Source organism: Podarcis pityusensis, assembly GCF_964106645.2.
Source record: "Podarcis pityusensis genome assembly, chromosome: 7".
NCBI classification, from domain to species: Eukaryota; Metazoa; Chordata; class Lepidosauria; order Squamata; family Lacertidae; genus Podarcis; species Podarcis pityusensis.
In genome coordinates this window covers 47,641,538-47,663,341 of record NC_138031.1, presented here as the reverse complement: position 1 = coordinate 47,663,341, position 21,804 = coordinate 47,641,538, and the positions used below count along the sequence as shown (strand labels likewise).

Below are 21,804 nucleotides of genomic sequence, written 5' to 3'. Positions count from 1 at the left end.
TTGCTCTGAGATGGCGAGATAGACGAATTGCTCTAGCAACGTCTCTGGGATCGAGCCAACTCCAGCCGAAGGGTTGTTTGTTCCCCCTCCCTTCTTCTTCACTGCAACTGGGATTGGCTCCGGAGTCCAGTCGTTTATGAAGGAGGTTGCCTGAGTGGTTCCTTCTCCAGTTACAGACGAGGCGGCTGCTGGATTCATTCCTTGTGGGAAAATCCATCTCACTGGGCAATGCAAGAAAATGTGTCAAGGAATCAGGAAAGTCAGCCTCTTGCTCAAGGATGAGTCCTTCGCATTTCCTGGCTTTAGAAAGGAAAGTCATGACTAAAATGTAAATGTCATGCAATCATTGAGCCACACGCCCCAGCAGAAAAGCTGAAGGCATGCTGCTTTGTGGAGCACCTTGGAACATCACCCAGGAAAGTTGCGATTGCTTAATGGAAAGCGAGGCTGCTGCCGCCCACCCCGCCACTGACAGGCTAGGAAGCTCCCCAGTGCCAGCTGTCCCGGCTGGAGACGCCGCCGCAGAAACAGCCCGTGTGGTTGCATTTCCGGAGGACAGACAAGAGGCCAGTTGAGCCGCCTCAGGCTTGTTTCGAAGTAAGCTCCACGTAGCCTTTGCTGCCCCGTTTCTCCCCTTTTTGTAACCATGGTATTTTTATGGCTTCTTTGCGCGGAAGTAAGTCACATGCAGGATTGCAACCTCCAAATGAGGCAGGTGGGGTAAGCGGCGCCTTTAAGGTTGGGGCAGGAGTTGCCATCACTCTCATTTTGCATATCATAACTAAAGGTCATGTGGCGGCCACAGAAAAGTTTTGTGAGTGGGTTTTCCCCCTTCTCAAAACAAATTCAACCTGTCATTAGCCACGGGATGGCACGCGAGAACTTGTTTTTCGCAAGCCAGTCCCATTGAGCTCAATGCCCTAGCAAAGGACTGCAGCCCTGACGTCTCGGGATAGACATAAAATAACGAGTCATGTGGTACCTTAACATAGGAATATAGACAGCTGCCTTACACCGAGGACACATTCAAACCGGACAAACCACATTTAAAGTGAGACCACCCCAAAAGACTCTGGGAAGTGAAGTTTTGTTAAGGGTGCTGAGAGTTGTTAGAAGACCCCTATTTCCCTCCCAGAACTACAATTTCAGAGCGGTTTAACTAGAAACCCCTCTTCCTGCGGCTCTCAGAATTCTTCCGTGGAAGCCTTGACTGTTTAAAGTGGTCTCATGGCGTGAACGTGGCTTGAGTCACACGTCGGCTGCGTCTAGTTCACAGTGACTCTCCAGGATATCAGATGCCAGAGGCTGAAGCTGGGATCAGTTTTATTTGTTGCGGCGTTAGAGTCATGGGCTTTAGTCCACGAAATCTTATGCCACGAAATACATGTCCTAAAGCTGAAAAATGCCGCAAGACTCTTCCGTGTAAGAGCCTAACTAGACCTGGAATATGTGTGCCGGGAATTACGCACAGTCCGGAAGAACTACCTCCCGCCGAGTTGGTGTTTCGTGTTGCGCGGCATGCCATTTATTATGCTACCGAGAAAGGGACCAGGAAGAACGCTGTCAGTTGAGTAACAATCCCCTGCAGCGCCAGCCGGGTTTGCTCGCCCCAGACTTGGGAGGCGCTTCGGTGGAAGGCTCCTCCTGCGGGCGGCCGAGATTGAGTGGCGAACACCTCACATCCGGAGCTGCTGGGGGCGCCGCCCAGGCAGCCGCGCTTGAATCACTCCCGATCCCGCTGGCGGCCAATGTGCTGGAAGGAGACGCGGCCCCGGGAGGAGGAGGAGGAGGCGGCGAAGGCGCGGCCTTTCCCGAAGAAAGAGCAGCCTGTGTGACTTGCAACGGGTTTGTGCGGGGCAGCAGCTTCCTCGTTCGCAAAGCAAAAGTTGACGCTGCTGCTCTCGCCGCGTGTCACCCCAGTGCCCCAAATCCTACTGTGACGTAGCTCAAGTTGGAGAGAGAGAGAAAGTGTGTGTTTTGAAAGTTGAAGGCACTTCCTTTCAAAGCTCAAGAGGGAGTTTGGCTCTTGTGGGTTGACGACCTGGTCCAAGCGACCCACGGAAATTGACTCGGACAAAAAACAAAATCAAACAGGTCTAGGGCTCCGTTATAGGAAAACAACAGCAACCAACACACACATACATACACAGAGGGCTGTTCAGTGAGCTTGAACGTTTTCTGCGGGGGAAGGTGTTTTTGTTGGAAAGAGTCGAATGTGTTTCTCAGGCTGAAAGGGAGTGACTCATGGAATTTGCTTCAGGTACTTTTTTCTTCCTCCCAGCTGTTTTGTCTGAGGTTACAGCTGGGGTTTCACACAGCATACTAGTTCTTAAGTAATCGGAGGCAGTTTTTTTTTTTTTTTTGTTTAAAGGAGAGATTAACAGGATATGTCAAGAACAATCAAAACAGCCTGACAGGCCTAGCAGCTGTTGTCCTTACTCACAGGCATGCTCATGTTTGCCCATTATTTTAGGAGAGCGCCCAGAAGTTTATCATGGAGGACAGTTCCGGTATCTCTTCCACTCCCGGTATCTCTTCCATTCTCCTGTAAAACTATCCCACAGATAGGCCTGGCACTGGCACTTGCTAAGATCGGACACTGGCCAAGGTCCCTAGGAGTGCAGAAAGGCCCCCTTATTGACCTGACTATACTGCCACTCCTTGCCCTGCCCATTTTATCAGTGGGAAGCAGTGCCACTTTTAAATGGGAGCCAAACTTGACTGCATTAGGGGTGCGAGTGTTTAGAGGCCCATCAGCAGCACTTTGCAGAGCCCCCACCCCCTTGAAGTCTGATGCCAGCCATGACCACAAAAGGAGTCTTCTTTCCTATATGGAAAGCACTAATGGGGAAGAAATAAGGTGCTGCAAACATACTTGGAAGTTGTGCCATCTGCCCTGGAAGGCCCCGGCTCTTTAATCCCAAGTGAGGATCCTGGTTACTTTGCAGCAAAGGAAAAACACCCTGCATGTGTTCAGAAAAAAATCCCATGTTTATTATTGCACATATTCCAAGACTGAGTTGTGGAACTTTAAATCAACATTTGTTTAGGGTGGCTGGAAGGACACACTGTGATGCACTCAAGTCCTGTTGAAATAAATCTAATTAAAAAGGTAAAGGTAAAGGTACCCCTGCCCGTACGGGCCAGTCTTGACAGACTCTAGGGTTGTGCGCACATCTCACTCTAGAGGCCGGGAGCCAGCGCTGTCCGCAGACACTTCCGGGTCACGTGGGCAGCGTGACAAGCTGCATCTGGCAAGCCAGCGCAGCACACGGAACGCCGTTTACCTTCCCGCTAGTAAGCAGTCCCTATTTATCTACTTGCACCCGGGGGTGCTTTCGAACTGCTAGGTTGGCAGGTGCTGGGACCGAGCGACGGGAGCGCACCCCGCCACGGGGATTCGAACCACCGACCTTTCGATCGGCAAGTCCTAGGTGCTGAGGCTTTTACCCACAGCGCCACCCGCTTCCCTAAAATCTAATTAGAAATGCTATTTAAATTGACTTTGTCCAGTGCAGACAAACTTTCAGATCTCATTAATGGGGGCTACTTGCACATGAAGGGTTGTGAACACTTGGTACATTGCAATAATTATTAATCAGTTTTACTTCAAAATCTCATAAATAGGACTTACTCCTAGGAACTACATTTAGGATTATGGATTTGCAACACAATCATATGCATGTTTGCTCAGAATTAACTCCTGTTGATTTCAGTGAGATCTGTTCCCGTATAGGACTGCAGCCTTCATTTCCTTTCAAGGTGATAGTGCTTTATTTATATATAGTTATTGTGATACAAAAATTACCACAATTCCTTAAAACCCAAATACTTAATACTTCATAGTAACATTTTGTTATCTCTTTTATCCTCACAGTGATTATTGCTTCTCAGATGAGGTTGCATAGTTCTAACTTGTCTGCGCCTAATCCAGACTGAGTTGCAACTGACAGGTAAGCAGTGGCGTAGCGTGGGGGGTGCAGGGGGGGCCAGCTGCACCGGGCGCAACATCTGGGGGGCGCGCTCGCACTCGCAGTGCTAAAATCCACGGGTTAGGGGGCGCAAATTACTTGCCTTGCCCCGGGTGCTGACAACCCACGCTACGCCACTGCAGGTAAGATAGCTATAACAAACATCATCCCTGCTGGCCTCATGGGCTTGGAACCCACTGAAAGTAAAATGTCATATATTGGACTTCAGAGTATCCCAGCTTTCCCATTCAGGCCCCAGAACATTATATTCTTATGTGCAACCCAGTCTCCAAGTGATAAGAAACTTAAGGGGTACCAGCACTTACCTCTGGTCCTGTTTCCTTGAAATGAAGGTCACTGACAGTTGAAGGGTCTATTTGATATATGGTTTCATTTACGCATACATGTACAAGCCAGACATAAGATGGAAGGGTTCACAGCACTAACAGTCCAACAGATCTTACTTTCCCGTTAGGTTTTGGGTTTTAGGTGTTTTAGGTGTTTCCAAAGTTTCGTTTCAGCACAAAGAGCAAGTCAAGCCACCATGTCTTTCTAGGTACCAGAGGAACTAGGCTAGAATTGTACCTGGCCTATTATCATCCTATCCCTAAGGTGATGTGGTGTCCAGCCAGGTGGTGGTGGGGAGGCATCTCAAGCTGGGCAACAAGTATTGGGGGAGGACCTCTATGGCAACACACCTGTCCTTGACCAACTTCTTAGACATGTAAAAAGGAAGCTTAACAATCTCAGCTAGAGTCATTAACTTAGCAAAGTCGAACAAACAACTACCTTTCCATCAACTTGGCATAGTTTTATTACATATTCAACATTGATAGAACATGGTTATAAGCCTCTGAGAACACATGGCATGACACTTGTTTAAAAACTGAAATGACTTAAAAGTTAAATTTAACCAAATAGATATCAGATGCTTTGGAGGGGGGTATAGAAACATCAGCTGTGTATGAATCACTGTTTATGAATGATATATATCGCAAATAGGGACGCGGGTGGCTCTGTAGGTAAAACCTCAGCGTCTAGGACTTGCCGATCGCATGGTCGGCGGTTCGAATCCCCGCGGCGGGGTGCGCTCCCGTCGTTCGGTCCCAGCGCCTGCCAACCTAGCAGTTCGAAAGCACCCCCGGGTGCAAGTAGATAAATAGGGACCGCTTACTAGCGGGAAGGTAAACGGTGTTCCGTGTGCTGCGCTGGCTTGCCAGATGCAGCTTGTCACGCTGCCCACGTGACCCGGAAGTGTCTGCGGACAGCGCTGGCTCCCGGCCTCTAGAGTGAGATGAGCGCACAACCCTAGAGTCTGTCAAGACTGGCCCGTACGGGCAGGGGTACCTTTATCTTTACCTTTTATATCACAAATAAAGACAAAAGTTAGGCATTGAAAAAGCTTAACAAAGAGACTGGTTTACTACTTCAACAGCTCCTTCCAGTACAGAATCCCATTTTACAGATAATAAAATGTTGGGGATTATATCCAGACTCACATATCCTCATCATATAACACTATTGTATCTATCAAAGCTTACAATACTGATATTTCAAACTTCCTCAAATGCCAACTAGTCAAACCTTCCTCATCACTTTCCCTCATCACTCCAGGCCCTTCCATTAACCTTGTATGTATTCCAGGGGACTGCATAGTCATCTACGTCTGAAATCCAAAATACTCAGATTGTACCTCTACCTAACCAATTAATTAGGCACCCTTACAAAATCCTGCCCACCTAGCAGTTCGAAAGCATGTCCAAGCGCAAGTAGATAAATAGGTACCGCTCCAGCGGGAAGGTGAACGGCATTTCCGTGCACCGCTCTGGTTCGCCAGAAGCGGCTTAGTCATGCTGGCCACATGACCTGGAAGCTGTCTGCAGACAAACACCAGCTCCCTCGGCCTATAGAGTGAGATGAGTGCACAACCCCAGAGTCGTCTGCGACTGGACCTAACGGTCAGGGGTACCTTTACAAAAAGAAAGGTGCCTTATTATCTATCTAGATCTGTCTGTCTGTCTGTCTGTCTATCTATCTATCTATCTACCTGGTTTGTTTCTTACCTACTCTTTACCATAAGGCCCCAGGGCGAGTTATAACAATACAATACAATTGTATAAAGAGTGCTGCAATTCTATAAGAACTGGGATCCTAGATGTCCAGATAAATCAAATTGATTGTTTATGTTTTTCATTGCTGCCACTGTATCATGCTCTTAAAGGCATAAGAAGAATTCTAGAGGATTTGCCTTTATAGTATAATTGGTATAAAACCTATAGTGTACAGAGATTGTGAGCTTTTTAACATTTGTGCAAGCCTGGTAAACATTAAATATATCTATATTGCCATCTATACTTTTTTTGAAAAACAACAACCCAAGACTGGGGTGGAGTGGCTGGTGAAACTCAGCCAGATGGGCAGGGTAGAAATAATAAATTATTATTATTAAGACTTGTCAGTCACCAAACCCAGAAAAGCTCTCATTTCTGCCTGGAGGTATTTCTATCTACCATTTTGGAGAGTAAGGCAAACTTACTGGGCAACAAGTATCGGGGGAGGACAGCAGTGGCAGCCCCCTGACTGTTCCTCCCTAGCTGTCCCCTCTCTCCCTCACTCTCTCTCACACACAGCCAGTGCCAGGACTGAAGGAAGATTCAACTGCCATCGCATTCAGCTCCTGTGCACAGAATTGGGAGTGAGAATGCCATCTTGTCCTTTGCCTCAAGTGGCAAAATGTCTTGGGTCCTCCTGCCTACATTTTAGTGTACTTTGCCAATCTGGCACAGACGTATTAGAGGCCAAGATTATTGCTCCTAGTCTATCCACAAGGGCAGCTGAATAAATAGGATGCCTTGCCCCTTTAAACTGATGGATCTTACTGACTTTCAGAACTGTGTGGGGAAATGCATTGATTAATACTTAGGGCAATTTTATGGAAGGCCTGGTCCATATATTGAACAAGGGGTTAATCTAGGTTTCTTCTCTTGCCATTCTCGCCGAGTACAAACCTGGCAATTCTTAAGATATCATATAGCTGCTGGTGGATCACTTGTGGCAAATCCAATGATACAAGGTAAGGCTGATTGGAAGGGCAGTTCAATGATGGTAGTGAAGAAAGCTTATGTCTTAACACCATTGTATTTGCACAGTGCCACCTGGTGGAGTGGACTATTAAATCCATGTTAGTCAGTCCAGAGACTGAATCATTCTATAGCATTCTGGAATATGCACAAATTCCTTAAATAAAATGCTTGTGTCCTTTCTGACAGTAAACCCATCTGCATGAAAAGTTCCATGCATGTCTGCATAACTTGTTTGCCTGCTGAGCCCTTGTGGCTTGGCTTGCCTAACCACATTGAATGTAATGTGCAAAGTACTTATACATACAGGTCAATGGATATATGGTTCACATATGTGCAGTTTCCCCAGTAAAATGGAGGTTAAGGTGGGTCACAGGTTACTGATCCTGTGTGTGTGGGTCTTGCCATGTGCGCACACACAACACACTCATTATGCCCAATGCAAAATGGGTCTATAGATAGAAAGGCATGCAGCAGAATCTCACAGCTCTACCACACCTTGACGATAGATAGGATGCCATCACCTAAGACATATCAGTCTAACCAACAAAGAGATAGAGAAGTCACCATAGAGACAAAAGTACAAGGATAGTCTGGGAATCTGGAGATTCCTCTCTCTGTGTCTTAACTCCATGCAAATCCCTCTGCTGCAAGCTGAGTTGCACTCAAACTTCCAACAAATCCTATACTGTATATGTCTACTCAGAAGTATATAAAACTGCAGATATAATATGTTATTTATGCCAAAGGAAACTGACACCAATAAATTAATATAATCCAGGAATTAATTCCATTTTTCCAAGGGAAATTTACCTTCCCAGAGCACATAAAATTCGAAGTGTGCTGAAATTAAAAGATTACTTAATCAGCGGAATAAGGACTGTAGAAAGAGTAACACATATACAAAATAAGTTTGTAGTCAAACATAAGAGTTCTGTTTACTTTTATATTAGACCAAGAACATCATGGGTTTTATTAGACTATGAACATCTAATTTTTATAATCTGACTACGGCAAAGGTGAAGACTCCTGCAGTAATTTTATTGGCAATTGGTTGCTTCTCCTTGGTATTAGTTTTTGAAGCATGTTGTAAAATAGAAATCACATAATTATTTCAAGCAACTGAAGTGGAAACCACAAGTTTTCTCTTTAGCTCCTGAAAGTTTTCATTTCCATTCTATGGCAGCCCTGGATTTGATTCTGGCAGTATGTTGATGGTGAATGTGGCTGACAATTCTTGATAGGATACAGTGGGCTCTGCACATTATGCAAACAGATCTTCTGCAGTGCCAGAATATATTTTCAGTAGAAAGAAACTCAACAGCTGTCACAGGTAAAAAATGTTTTGCAATCATATCCAAACGCTTGTTGCTATGAAGAGACCCAGGGGGGAATCACGTTAAGTGTAATCAGAAAATAATTTGGTAATTTTTCACCTGTGGTCAGTCTAGGTTAAATCACTACTTTGTTAAAAGAATAACTTTATTGAAGTTCAGATCAGCCCAAATCATTAGCATTTATAAAGCTGTGGGAATCTCATTATGATGTGTGACTTGGTCTAAGGCAGCTCCCTATCCTCTTTATTTAAAAGCCTGGATCATTTTTGCTCCAGGTTGCACATGATTGTGACTGCTCGTCTGCAAAGGGGGGAATCTGTGTATGAAATTGTCAAGGAAGCTCTTTATATGATGGCTTGATATTTAGCAAGGTTAAATGGAGTTCTGTCAAGGCAGGATTTTAGGGGCAGAAATCCAGGGCTTCACCCAGCAGAATGAACAAAAAATCCCCCAGTGACTTACCACATTTTGTAGTAGTTAAGTAAACACATTACCACCAAAAGAGGAAAACCTCCATGAGATTATTCAGTCTATAAAGAGTCTAGAAGTGCCTTACAGTACTACTGGTTTCACACAGAAGATGCCTCATTGCACAGGCAAAGTTTGCTGGCAGAAAGTGGAGATTTATTTCAGTGCAGGAAAAGCGAAGTGTCAGTAACCAAATGAAAGGGTGAAGCAGAGGGCAAAGAAGAGAAAGTGACTGGTCCCAAGTCAACCAGTGAGCTTTATTGTTGAATGAGGATTTGAACTCACAAATATCCCCATTCTTAGTCTAACATTCTAGCAGTGACATTATTCCTATAGGAAGAGAGTTTGCAGCCGAGATAGTAACAGAGGCTACATGCAAGCAACATTTTAAAACAATCTTTGGGCCACAGCCTTGTTCCATGGACAGCAGGCTGCAAAGCAATGCACCAGACCATCGTATAGAAGCCCAAGGCCCTCCTTGTTGCCAACAAGGCATGCTGCATCCCATGCCAACTGACGCATACTAGTCTGTGGGCGGTATCCAGATAAATCAAGCTCATAGTAGGTCCCATTGAAATCAGTGGACTTCAAATTGGTCATGACTAATTTAGGTGTATTGATTTCAGTGGCTCTACTCGAAGCATGATTTTCTCATGTTTCACAAACTGTAGGATCAGAAGGGGGACCTGGACACTTGCTAAGCTCCCCTGTGCTCTATTTTCCTTGTCTCATCTACTTTATTGCAAAATAAAAATTTTAAAAGGGACGAAAACGGCATTTTTAAAAAGTCCGTTAAAATGTCAAACAGTAAAAACATGGTTCAGGGGCTCAATAATAACTGCGAAATTTAATCTCCTTAATTGAAAGGGCAAATATGTATTTGATGACCTCAAGCAAAGGAGCACCTGCAATTAATTAAAATACTTTATAAGTATAGCAGAGATGCTTTCCAGGGAAGATGTACACGGGTGTTGAAAGCTTTCTAACTGCAAGGAAAACATGAAATATAAAAGGTTGTCTCCGATAGTTTATAGCTACACAGTTAACAAACACATATGTATTCCTACTTAGGGACGCGGGTGGCGCTGTGGGTTAAACCACAGAGCCTAGGACTTGCTAATCAGAAGGTCAGCGGTTCGAATCCCCGCGACGGGGTGAGCTCCCGTTGCTCGGTCCCTGCTCCTGCCAACCTAGCAGTTCGAAAGCACATCAAAGTGCAAGTAGATAAATACCTCCAGTGGGAAGGTAAACGGCGTTTCCATGCGCTGCTCTGGTTTGCCAGAAGCGGCTTAGTTATGCTGGCCACATGACCCCGAAGCTGTACGCTGGCTCCCTCGGCCAATAAAGCGAGATGAGCGCCGCAACCAGAGTCAGTCACGAATGGACCTAACGGTCAGGAGTCCCTTTACCTTTATACTCTACTGTTAGAAGTTTTAAAAGCCAGTATCCTCAATCCATAAACTGTTGCTGCTTTTGAAATAAAAGGATTTGGTCATTTTATCAAAACAGCAATGAACCCCTCAACAGGGTTTAAATAATAAGCATTTACTGCATACTTGGCAAGCAGCCTTTCAAGAATCTCCTGCTGTAGAGATCTTTCAGACATTCCAATATGATGCACTGTAGTAACCATGCCCTTGACAGCTGCACACACACTCTTAGGAAGGGAAAGCTGGCTGGGTGGTCTGAGGCAGGGTATTTTGTTTAAAGGAGGAAAAGATTAGCTATCTAGACAGAAGAGAATTTTTAAAAACACAAATCATTGCAAAATGCCAGCTTCAACAGAACAAGACTCTGTAGAATATACACAAGTCTGGCATTACGATGGGGAAGTTGAGGCTCAAGAAAATTACAGATAATTTCAGATTAAGATAACAAATCCAAACCCAGATACATCTCACAGAATAAGCATATGATGGTAGGACTTGAACATTAAAACAATGGGAAGCTAAAGGAATCAACTTGATCTGGAGTATAGTTTAATTTTACAAACGTTTGTTCTGCTTTCTTTAAGGTTTAGCTAATAAAACAAATGTAGTTTTCTGCAGTTTTCAACTATGGCAGAAAAGTGCCTCAATTTGGAATATTGGCAGGATTTGACTACATTGTTGATGGTTTCAAGCCTTCACTAGGCGTTTCCCACAGCAAGCACACAACTTGTAGACGTCAGACAGAAGCATACACCCATCTTAGAAACTTTTTGTGTTTGGTTTCCCAGATGGTTGTGGTCTCTCATGTGTTTCTCACAGCAATTTTGAGCTGCTCATTTGTCTTCCCATTGGACTATTTCTCATAACTGCACATGGAAAATTGTTCTAACAGTTGGATGTGGCATGTGCCTGTAACGTCCTTTCCATGCCGCAAGTGGGTAGATCAGACAAAAAAGAGAGATCTCAACATTCTCCAACTTACTCTCCAATGCACAGTAATTGCTTATAGATTGGCAAAGAAAGTATTTGCAGTCCATTAAAAAAACCTGTATCATTTTGACACAATTCTATGAATTATTTTAGGAAACAGGAAAAATAACACAACTGCTGCCTGCTAGATCAGATTAAATAAGGGAAGCTCCTTCTAAATTTATAAACACCAAGTTTATTTATAAACACCAAAATCTAAATGTTTGTGAGTATCTGCTCTATAGGACTGTGGAGGCCAGAAAGCAGAATCTGAAAAGTTGCCAGTAACTAATCCTTGCCCTGCAAAAAGTTTAGATCACCACATTTGTGATTCACAATGCTGCAGTTCAGTCTTAAATGAAAGAAACAGTTCTTTACATCACGATAAGCTCCAGCATACTGCTTCCCATCTTGTTTTTTGGGGGGAATGTATAAACTCTGGACTCTAAACACTTAATAAAATTTCACTTCACAATGCAGCATTTGAGGTATTTTATTGATATAGCAATCTTATTTCAAAATGGCATTATTACAAAATGTAAAAATCCAGCTAAACCAGAAACATTGAGACGTTTTTCCTGGGCCTTCAGAGTCATTGATCTTATCCTCCAACTCTCTCACCACAACTACAATCCCCATTGCCAACCTGATTATACAGGTGCAAGATGTGCCAGAATGCCTGGTATAGATAAATACATCAAGAAAGGCAAAAGCTGTAAAGCTAAATGCATGCAACAGGTTCTACCAGGAAAAAACCCCTCAAAGATAACTGCAGGTGAGATCTAAAGAAAATGGCAGAGGCAAGAGTTCTGTTTTAGTCATCTTTGTCTTTTGCTCCATGTTTAAGGATGCGTGTGAACTCAATGTAGTTGAAATTGCCCTTTTTGTCAATTGGTGCCTCTCTGAAGAGCTCATCTACTTCTTCATCTGTAAACCTGTCTCCCATTGTCGTCAGCAATTCTCTCAGGTAGTCTTCTTGAATGAAACCTAGAAATATAGATTATCAGGAGACATTACATACACAAAATTGGCAAGCTTTATCAAAAGAAACATTCCACTGATATAGTAATAGTTAGGCCATACAATTAAATTATTCAAAAAACAAGGGAATGGCTACCTGAAAACACTATAGCTATCCATATTTAACTAATATAGTAATAGCCTAGCATTTAAAGCTCCATAGCAAACATTAGGGCTAAGAAGAAAGGATTTAAATACATTTTCTGCTTTAAATTCACTGACTGTTTTCAAAATCTGTTTGTATAAATGCAAGCAGAGAGAAGGACTCACATGCTAGGGTTGTGTCAGTAATAGCCTTTCTGACACCAAGATTATCAGATATCCTTGCAACCTTGGGGTTAGAGAGTAGAGGCTCATACACTAAGTATACTGGGGCAAAGTAAAAATTTAAGTAGTTTTCCTCCATCCCAAATGTCAAAACCACACTTTTTTGTCCCACACACAATCATAGCCTTCCATTTCAGCTAGGAGAGACTCCAGAAACATTTGTGCAAGCCTGGCAAATCAGCTCTCTGCACTGCTCAGCCAATCCTAATCCAAAAATATTTCTACGACCAGGAGAGCCCTGCCCTCTGACTTCAGGTAAAGGAACCATGTGAAAAAATAGTGTTTTACCAGCATTAGTAATGTGTGTTGGGGTCACCAGCTACGTTTCTGCTTCTCATGTACCCACTTACGATAGTTATTAGCTGCTTAGCACTGTTGTATTGATTTTGAATTCTGTTCCATTCTTGGTTTAATAATAATAACAACAATACAGTGGTACCTCGGGTTAAGAACTTAATTTGTTCTGGAGGTCCGTTCTTAACCTGAAACTGTTCTTAACCTGAAGCACCACTTTAGCTAATGGGGCCTCCCGCTGCTGCTGCGCGATTTCTGTTCTCATCATGAAGCAAAGTTCTTAACCCGAGGTAATATTTCTGGGTTAGCGGAGTCTGTAACCTGAAGCGCCTGTAACCCGAGGCACCACAGTAATATTAACAAAATTTATAATAGCCACCAATTCTATATTATGTAGCATTGAGGATGCAATAATGCATCTGAACAAATGAAAGCAGCTGTAAAAGGATATTATGGGACATGAGCTGCCACTGATTTGAGATCGGACCTTTCACCTTGTAGTTATATTCTGCAATGTACCTCAGTTCCCCACCAGGACTCCCCACCCCAATGATTGAAAAGCATTTCAATAATGTTAAGATGAAAGCTCTTGAAATAAGGTATTTCAGACTGTATTAGTTCATCATAAAGCTTTTGAGACGTATATAAAGAACAAATAATATTAATCCTGTGAGGTATATGCAGCACCAAGGACTTTTAAAGTGCCCCTTTGCAAATATTTATTTAGGCTCAGAAGTCTTTTGCTTCTTAGTTGTTCCAAAGGCAACATCATTCACAGCCCTGGTTTGTAGCTATCAACTTGTCCATTCTGGTTTGCTGCTTGGGAGGCTTTCTACTACTGAAAATAAAAAAAGCTTTGCCAGATCAGATCAAAGACCCATCTAGTCCAGTATTCTGTTCTCACAGTGACTAAGCAAACACATATGAGAAGCCCAGATGTAGGAATTGAGTGCAACAGCCCTAACCTACCTCTGATTTCCAGCAACTGGTATTCAGAAGCATACTGACTCTGATATTAGAGGGGTGGGGGGAAAGTGGATCAGGATCTGCTGCTAGATCTCTGGATTATTTGCAGTAGATCAACATGGGTTTCTAGTGACAAACCAGCTTTTTCCCTTTCTAAATCAGGGTGTTAGAACCCCTGTTCTGTAGTAACTCAGTTGTACCTGTATGTGTAGGCAATCCCAGTGTATGCTCATTAGATGCTGTAAGTGACTGGCTGCACTCCCAAGCAAACATAATGCATCTAACTGGTGGACCTTAAGGTGTTAGTAAAGAAACACAGTAGAACTCAAAAGCCTGAAGTCTGCCCATTCCTGTACTACATAGCCAACATGACCAGTAGCCATTGGCATCCTTACCTTCCACGCATTTGTCAAAATCTATGTTTAACTAATACACGTTGCAAGTGTGTCATTTCTCTCAAGTACATTTTATATTTTCATCATAAATACATGTTCACAGTGAAGATCAAAAGCAAAGAAGTTATCTTGGGGTTTTTAAGTTCTCACCTGTTGCTTCTTCATCAAAGCAAGCAAAGGCATTCCTGATTACATCTTCTGGATCAGTGCCATTTAATTTCTCTCCAAACATTGTGAGAAACATTGTGAAGTTTATTGGTCCTGGAGCCTCATTCATCATAGCATCTAGGTATTCATCAGTTGGATTCTTCCCTGCAAATCAAATATTCATATTTTAAAGATTATCTATATACTATCATTTACAGAATTAATGTTAACTCATAACACAGGTCTCAAATGTTAAGATAAAAAAAATCCTAGCGCAATATCTGGGAAACAAAGTGAATTTCCCCCTCAACAGAGAAACAACTTAACTGAAGGAAAGGAGAAAAATAATTACCAAGTGAAGCAAGCATATCATGCAGGTCTTCTTTGTCAATGAAACCATCTCTGTTTTGATCAATCATGTTGAATGCCTCTTTGAATTCTTGAATCTGTGACTGATCAAACATAGCAAACACATTGGAAGTGGCACGCTGAGGGCGCTTCTTTGTGGTCTTGGTCTTTGCCCTTTTGCTTGACATGATGGCGGTTGGATTCTATAAGACAGAAAGAGAAAAGAGGTAGTTACAGAAACCTATAAAAACAAAACGTGGTATATGGGACATATGGTCTGCAAGGGCAATTTTGCCAAATTCAAAGCCTCATAAGTGCAATTAGTTTTAATTTTCAAGAAACTAGCTAAAATATGTAATGTGTACACTACTGCACCTTAGTAAAATATAAATCCCGACTGTTAGTATAGGGGGCAGGCACCTAGTCTACCATTTGTCGCTGTGCTCCAACTTTCATCATCTCTGACAACTGGCCGTACTGGCTAGGGATGATGGGAATTCAGCAACACCTGGAGAGCCACAGGTCCCCCCCCCCCAATTTACGTTGGGTTTAGATATTGGAGAAACCAGGTTCAAATCCTGCTCAATCCAACTTGGGCAGTTTGCGTCAAAATGCATTCTTTCATCACAACTACCCTGTGGAAGTTTGATAGTGTCTAACCCCAACTCTGAGTTCCTTGAAAAAAGGCAGGAGTGGGGGCTACCAATGCACAAAATAAATTATAAGTCATTATGTAGGGGAGTACACTCATTACTTGAACATTTGGTGCTCGCAATACTAGGTTTTTCAGCCACAGCAGATGGTTGAGATTGAGTATCAGTGCTCCTACAGAATCATATTTAATCCATGTTATTGAGTTAAGAGCAGCAGCCTGGGCTGAAGAGAGACATATCCTTGCTTCTGTTAGTGTCAGTCATGCTTCCTATGCTTGGGAGAGCTTAGCATCTGCTATTTCACCACATGTCAGTCACTATACAGTTCTTCCTTCAGACATGTTAAGCCAACCTTCCCTAAATATGCCCTGATAAACTTTACCCTAAAAATTCCCCTTGCCTTTATTGTGATCCTTAGTGAGAAAGCCTTATTAACTCATAGTTTCAACAGCAGATTTTAAAATGGAATTTATATCCCTGGCGTGCCAACAAATTCTTAAGCAATCCAAAAACTATTCTGGTTTTGTACAGGCCACTGACAGATATATTGATCTCTTTGCTTTAAAAAGATCATGTTAAATCACCAGTTTAAGCAATAAGTTAAGTGTTAAGGCGCCCTAAAAAAGGAAAGGGGAAAACCCTTTTGCTATATATCAGGATTATGTACTAATTTGGGGGTTTGTGGTGGGTGTCCTCTATTATTTATAAGTGGGCCATAGCTGTTGTGAGGCAATAGAAAGTGGTATCAAGGTATCTGGTGGTCAGACATAAGCCCACAATGTTAAGAAGCCCTGGCACAGGTATCCCCTGCTTGCATATAGGGCTGAATCCAACTGTGTTCCTCTGCTGGTGAAAACTCTTTCATCCAGTGGAGGCTTCTGCAAGAGGAAAGGAGGTGATTTTCACAAATCCCTTTCTCCTACAGCCATTCCAAAGGATCCAAACCTCTGTAACAAATTGGTGGGCACAGAGAGCAGAAGAGGGAATCAACAAAAATCACCTTCCCCTCTCACTTGCATTTCTGTTAATAGAAGTCTCCACTTCTGTCAATAGAGGGAAACAACTGGATACAACTCAATGTTTGTAGACAGAAATGTGTGTGCAGATACAGAATGACATCAAATAAACAGTCAAAAAAGTTATTTGTGTGTGAGTGAAAAAATATTGAGATTGATGCCTTAAATACTGGAGGATTTCTTAGAAGCACAGGGTGGATCTGTTGCACAATGATTTTTTTGGCTGCATTTTTGGACACAATTATATTGGAAATTAAGTACTGTAAATCATTAACAGTAATTATCCCCTCTATAATATACACACTACTTTTTGCAACTTAGTTGATCTGTGCTAGCTGGGTGTATATGAGTTCTCTTTCAAATTAAGTTTGCATTTATAGCATTAAGGATTTGAAAATTATAATTACAGCACATTTGTTTCTTCTATGTTTTTAAACTTAATTTATCCCATGATACAAACATTCTTTCACTAACTGAAGATCAGACAAAACAAGTCAGTCAATGTAAGTTTTATAACATCCTGAAATCAATTTTACCATTTGCTCCCAGTACTTGGCTCCAAGAAGCTTTGTGAATCTTTACATGAAGATGAAATCATTTTTACAATGTCTAAATCCCATCATAACATTTCAAAAACCAAATTCTAGCAATAATACACAATTATTCAGTATAGTTCAGATACTTAGCTTTATAAACAAATCTCCTAACAAAGTACCAAGCCATTCATTTTTTTTCTAGAGAAAAGTCTTACCATTTCTCAAAATAAGACTGCAGCCCAATAGTTTATGAAGGTTCCAGATAGCAAGAGATGTTGTTGTACGCGAGTTATATGCTAAAGGGAGATCTACAAATAGCAACACTGATTTCATCTACTGATTAACTTCACAATTTTAAACTTGTGTTCCATCTACAACAGTCCTCTGACACACCAGAACACAAATTACTGTTGGACTAAAAATAAACTCAAGTACAAGTCACCCAACAAACATTTACTGCCCTTTCACAACCATAATAGCTTAACAAGCACAACGAATAATGACTTCCATTCAAGGGCCTTCCATTTTAATTCAGATTATAAACAGCTGATCTGCCATATACATAAGCCAATGATTTTAGATTTAAACATGTGGACTACTTGAGGACCATCTTATCAGAATGGATATAACTTACATGTAGGAAAGGCATGTAACACTGTGATTATGCCCACCACATATAGACTCTTGTCAGCACAGCCTATGTAAACAGCACTCCTATTTATCCATGGCATTATTATTCCAATTAGTTGAAATAATAATACCAAACTTTATCAATCAGCTGGTGATGCATATAGAGCAAGTGGCTGCATATGATTCTTGCCTATAGTAGACGTGTACAGTGTTAGAAACTAAGATATGCAAGCTAAGAGCTAAATGGCATCTTAAACCTAGATTATGGGTGCAACAACAGAATGTCCAGGTGCGCTTTTTTATAACAAGAATACAAAGCTGAAAATGAATGAACTGCAGCTAAAATATTATGTTCATTTTTCACATGGTCCTTCCCCTGCCCACCCCCAGTCTTCAGTGAGTAGCTGGAAGTGGGGAGGCAGAAAAGGCTCCTCCTTTCCTTCCACTGTAGTGTGTGCACTGTACTGCAATCTGAAATCTTAGGCACAGTACTGCACCCAGAGCTCAGAAACTGCTTGCGCTAATGAAATTCCCTGTTGCAAAATGCACTTAGAACAATGGGAGTTTCAAACACTGGACATGCACATCAGAGAAGGGTAATATTTTCAAATACATACATACAAGGTTTTCATCTGAAAAGCTCATATGTACTGGGAATTGGTTCAAACTGTATTTTTTGACATTGCCCATCATATATAAAAACATAGAAAAAAGTTAAATAGCAAGCAATTTAATGTTTTTAAAAACTATCATATACTACCAAGCACACAAGTTGATACTACAAAAAGTCATAGGTTTTCCCAAGAGAATCAAAACGATTGTACTAACAATAGTGACAAAAAGTAATTTTAATTTTATGATCAGTAGGCTCAATCAAAAGCCCAAGCTTTATGCCCTTTTATGTCTCTTTGGATCAGAAATAGTAAACCTCTGGCCATCCAGAAGTTGGACTATAGCTACTACCACACCTGACAATTGGCAGTGCTTGCTGGGACAAATAGGAGTTGGGCATCTGATAACATCTGGAATGCTTACCTTTGACACCTCTGCTTTGATTGTATTGTTTTGATCATAGCAAGCTGAATAATTTATGGTAACTGTAGTTAAGCATGCACTGCAAGGCTTGATATACTAGTTTAATTTCAGCCACTAATTTACAAAGAAATGTCCTGTGGATCATATAATTTATGAGAACTATCACAGAAAACTCAAAGCAAAAAGTGGCAGAAGAACAGAGATTAGAATTTTTCCTACCAAATATCAATTGAAAGTGATACCCAACTGCCTTTTGGAAATCTCAGTTTCTTCATCTATTTAAACCTGCTATCTATCTTTACCTTTAATTGAAAGTTGTAAACAACTGCATGTTTGCAATGTATTAAAACTCACTTCTGTGTGACCAGCTAGAGAAAGTTGGGGAGTGGGGGAAGAGAAGAGGATGAATGACTTCATATTGACTTTATTTAATAATTAATAATAATAATAATAATAATAATAATTTTTATTTATACCCCGCCCTCCCCAGCCAAGGCCGGGCTCAGAGCAGCTGAGTTGTAGTTTTTAGTGCAAGTTCTATTTTGCTTTGTAAATTTTAAAAGATGGCTGTGCAGCAAGGTTATCTTGTCTAAGAAGTTCTTAACAATTTCAAGGTGTAATTCCTGGGGTGGGGAGCAAAGAATTGCTGTGTAGTGCTGCAGAAACATAACTGCATTAGTTTCATACTACTTATCACAGTAAATGCTTTAGTTCATATTTCTATATGACTTTTAACCTTGCTATTTAGTCACCTGAGTTTTTACTTCTGGTTTAGTTTGATGGGGCTTGCATAGTAATGAATAGTGTGCTGGAACCTTATTACAGTGAAACTCCTCCTTTAACATGGCTTCCTTTGGAATGCACTAGGCAGAATGCTGCATGAGGGCTGGAAAAATATTTCAAATTCCTATGTATCCACAAGTTTCGAGCACCCGATATTTATAGAAGCACCATCACTCTGAAATAACCAACTTTTTCTTGTCCCAATTTTATGTTCCACACAAACCTGTCCCTAGTTTATGTTCTGAATATGTAACCACTTCCAAAATTGCTCTGAGCTAAGTTTTCATCAAACTATTACATGTGTAGGTCCACAGTGAGGGAGGCTTTACACACTTAAAGTGATCAAGGGAAAAACAAGCTCTATAGTGAATTTTACTATAGTGATTCACTTGCAAAGATAGACTACATTTAGTTCTTGGCCTCTGAAACAAAGCAAGCTGTCATGTGCACTTTGATCCTGAACTAAAGAAGCTGTTGTCAGGATGATGGCTCTGTCCGTAGAACATGAGACTCTTACTATCAGGGCTGTAGGTTGGAGGCCCACATGCGGCAAAAGATTCCTGCATTGCATGGGGGTTAGACTAGATGACCCTTGTGGTCCCTTCCAACTCAACAACTCTGTGATTCTATACAGTACACTAAACGGTTCATCTTCCAAGTGACCAAAAAAACTATCAAATACTGCCTAACAAAATAATAAGTTCTAGAGTAGCACTAGCCTGGTTGGGAAGAAAACCCAAGTCTTGAGGCAGGTTTGTTTGGCTGCATTTACAGCCTGCCTGCCTTCCCCATTTTACCTGCCCAAGAACCCTGTGAGAAAGGCTAGTCGCGATCCTAATACAGCATCACCCAGTGAACCTCACGGCTGAATGGGGATCTGCACCAGCATCTCTACAGTCTTGGTTCCGACACTGCGCCAGCGAGAGTATATTTTTCAAATATACCACAAGACTCTCCGTTGTATGTTACGAAACTGCCAAAGGCGGCATCCGATCTCCGAGGGGGGGAGGAAGCGGACAGGATGCGTGCGCGATAAGATGGGAGGGAACCTCCCCTGTCCACCGCAGCGAGCTTGTTTGGCAACGGGGGCAAGAGCAGCGCCCGAAAGGGAGGCTCAGGCGGCCGGCAGATTCGAGCGGCGTTTTCGCTGGCTCCCAGCAGCCAACTGGCGAGAGTCAACACCGTCCCAGACGCCCATTAGGCCTGGACGGCCCCGTCGGGATGGGTGCAGCCATTTCTTGACAGGCCGCTTCCATCAGGTTCATGCACGGCAGCCTTCCTGGGCGCAACAGCGTGGGAATCGGGGAAGTCGACATTCCCTGCCCAGAGGCTGTTTAAAACACCAAAGCCGTGTGATTTTGAAATTTCGGACCGACCCCTCACATAATGGGGGGATAACACAGGCATCCCCGCCCATAAGCTGTTGAAGGCGGCAAACAGGAGAAGGGAGACTTCCAACTGCCCAGCAGCCACCGCCATGACAGCTGCGCCCCACCCCGGCGCGCTCCTGAGGGGAAAGCGGGGGCCCTCCGAGGGCGGGCGGGCGAGCGAGCGGCGCCCAGGCCCAGCGGGCCTCCTGCTGCTCTCTGAGGCAGGGAACTGGGGCGCGGAGGCACCACGACGCAGCCCAAAGAGGGGGACGCAGACGGCGCTGGGATTCCTGAACCTCCACCCCCCCATCTCCCGAATGCGCTCGTCCACCAAGCAGAACGTTTCCACCCTTTCTCACCTGAGTGGCGATGGATGAGAATCGGTTACGGGAGAAGCCGAGGGAGCAGCGACGGCAGCGGAGCAAAGCAGTTGAACGGCCTCGGCACTTCCGGAAGAGCGAGACACCGGGCCGAACTACTGCCACGCCAGCACAGGGGAGCCGTGGGGGGGTGGAAACATGAGTGAGCGCGCGTCGTCAGTAAGGAGAACTTCAGGAGCCAGACAAGGGGCCAGAAATAGATCTTTCCTTCACGAAGGGTTTAGATGTCCCAGTGACCCCGGGGGTGGGGGAAAGGAAAGTTGGTTCAGCCCTTCCGTCCTCCCCCTGTTGTCGAATTGGTACAGTCCCGTGCGCTCACCGCATTCCAGAAGACGGGGCGGGGCCACAGGGGGAGGGGCGAGGTCGAGAGTGCGCGCGAGCGAGATGGAGAGAATAGGCTGATGCCCTTGTAAGGAAATCGAGGAGCCTTTCCTGTTTGTCACTAACGGGCACGGCGCTGGTGACGACACAGGGTTCGCGCGGGTCAAGGTGACGTGTCCGCTGGAACGCCCGAGGGGGAGGAGGGTTGCACTGATTGTTATAGGCAGCAGCTGTTGCTGCTGCTGCTTTTGGATGCTTTGCTGTCTGCTGCTGCTGCTGCGTAGGGATTTCTTTCTATTCTGCTCCGGATCTACGGTGGCAGGAGGTT

General features: G+C 43.3%; 1 protein-coding gene and 1 long non-coding RNA gene across 3 annotated transcripts; one reads left to right on the top strand and one right to left on the bottom strand.

Moving 5' to 3' along the window:
* Nucleotides 1-626: 626 nt before the first annotated feature.
* Nucleotides 627-5,334, top strand: LOC308481111. The gene is made up of 3 exons (XR_013988456.1): nt 627-2,260; nt 3,878-3,953; nt 4,115-5,334. It is a non-coding gene; the product is annotated as an uncharacterized lncRNA (long non-coding RNA).
* Nucleotides 5,335-11,732: 6,398 nt separating this feature from the next.
* On the bottom strand, nt 11,733-21,294 carry MYL12B (myosin light chain 12B). 2 transcript variants are annotated; one of them, XM_081013144.1, is made up of 4 exons: nt 21,135-21,294; nt 14,757-14,955; nt 14,408-14,569; nt 11,733-12,242 (listed from the first exon to the last, which is right to left on the bottom strand). In XM_081013144.1, exons 2-4 carry the CDS (start codon nt 14,938-14,940, stop codon nt 12,070-12,072), a joined length of 519 nt encoding a protein of 172 aa, XP_080869270.1. In that variant the 5' UTR covers nt 14,941-14,955; nt 21,135-21,294; the 3' UTR covers nt 11,733-12,069. The 2 variants fall into 2 exon arrangements, with proteins under 2 accessions (XP_080869270.1, XP_080869269.1); XM_081013143.1 differs by lacking the exon at nt 21,135-21,294 and adding an exon at nt 17,173-17,280.
* Nucleotides 21,295-21,804: the final 510 nt, after the last annotated feature.

Coding starts and splice junctions, on each gene's coding strand:
- MYL12B (XM_081013143.1), bottom strand. Junction 14,570..14,756: donor TGATATGCTTGCTTCACTTG/GTAATTATTTTT, acceptor TTTGATTTGCAG/GGAAGAATCCAACTGATGAA. Junction 12,243..14,407: donor CTTTGATGAAGAAGCAACAG/GTGAGAACTTAA, acceptor CTATATTTCTAG/GTTTCATTCAAGAAGACTAC.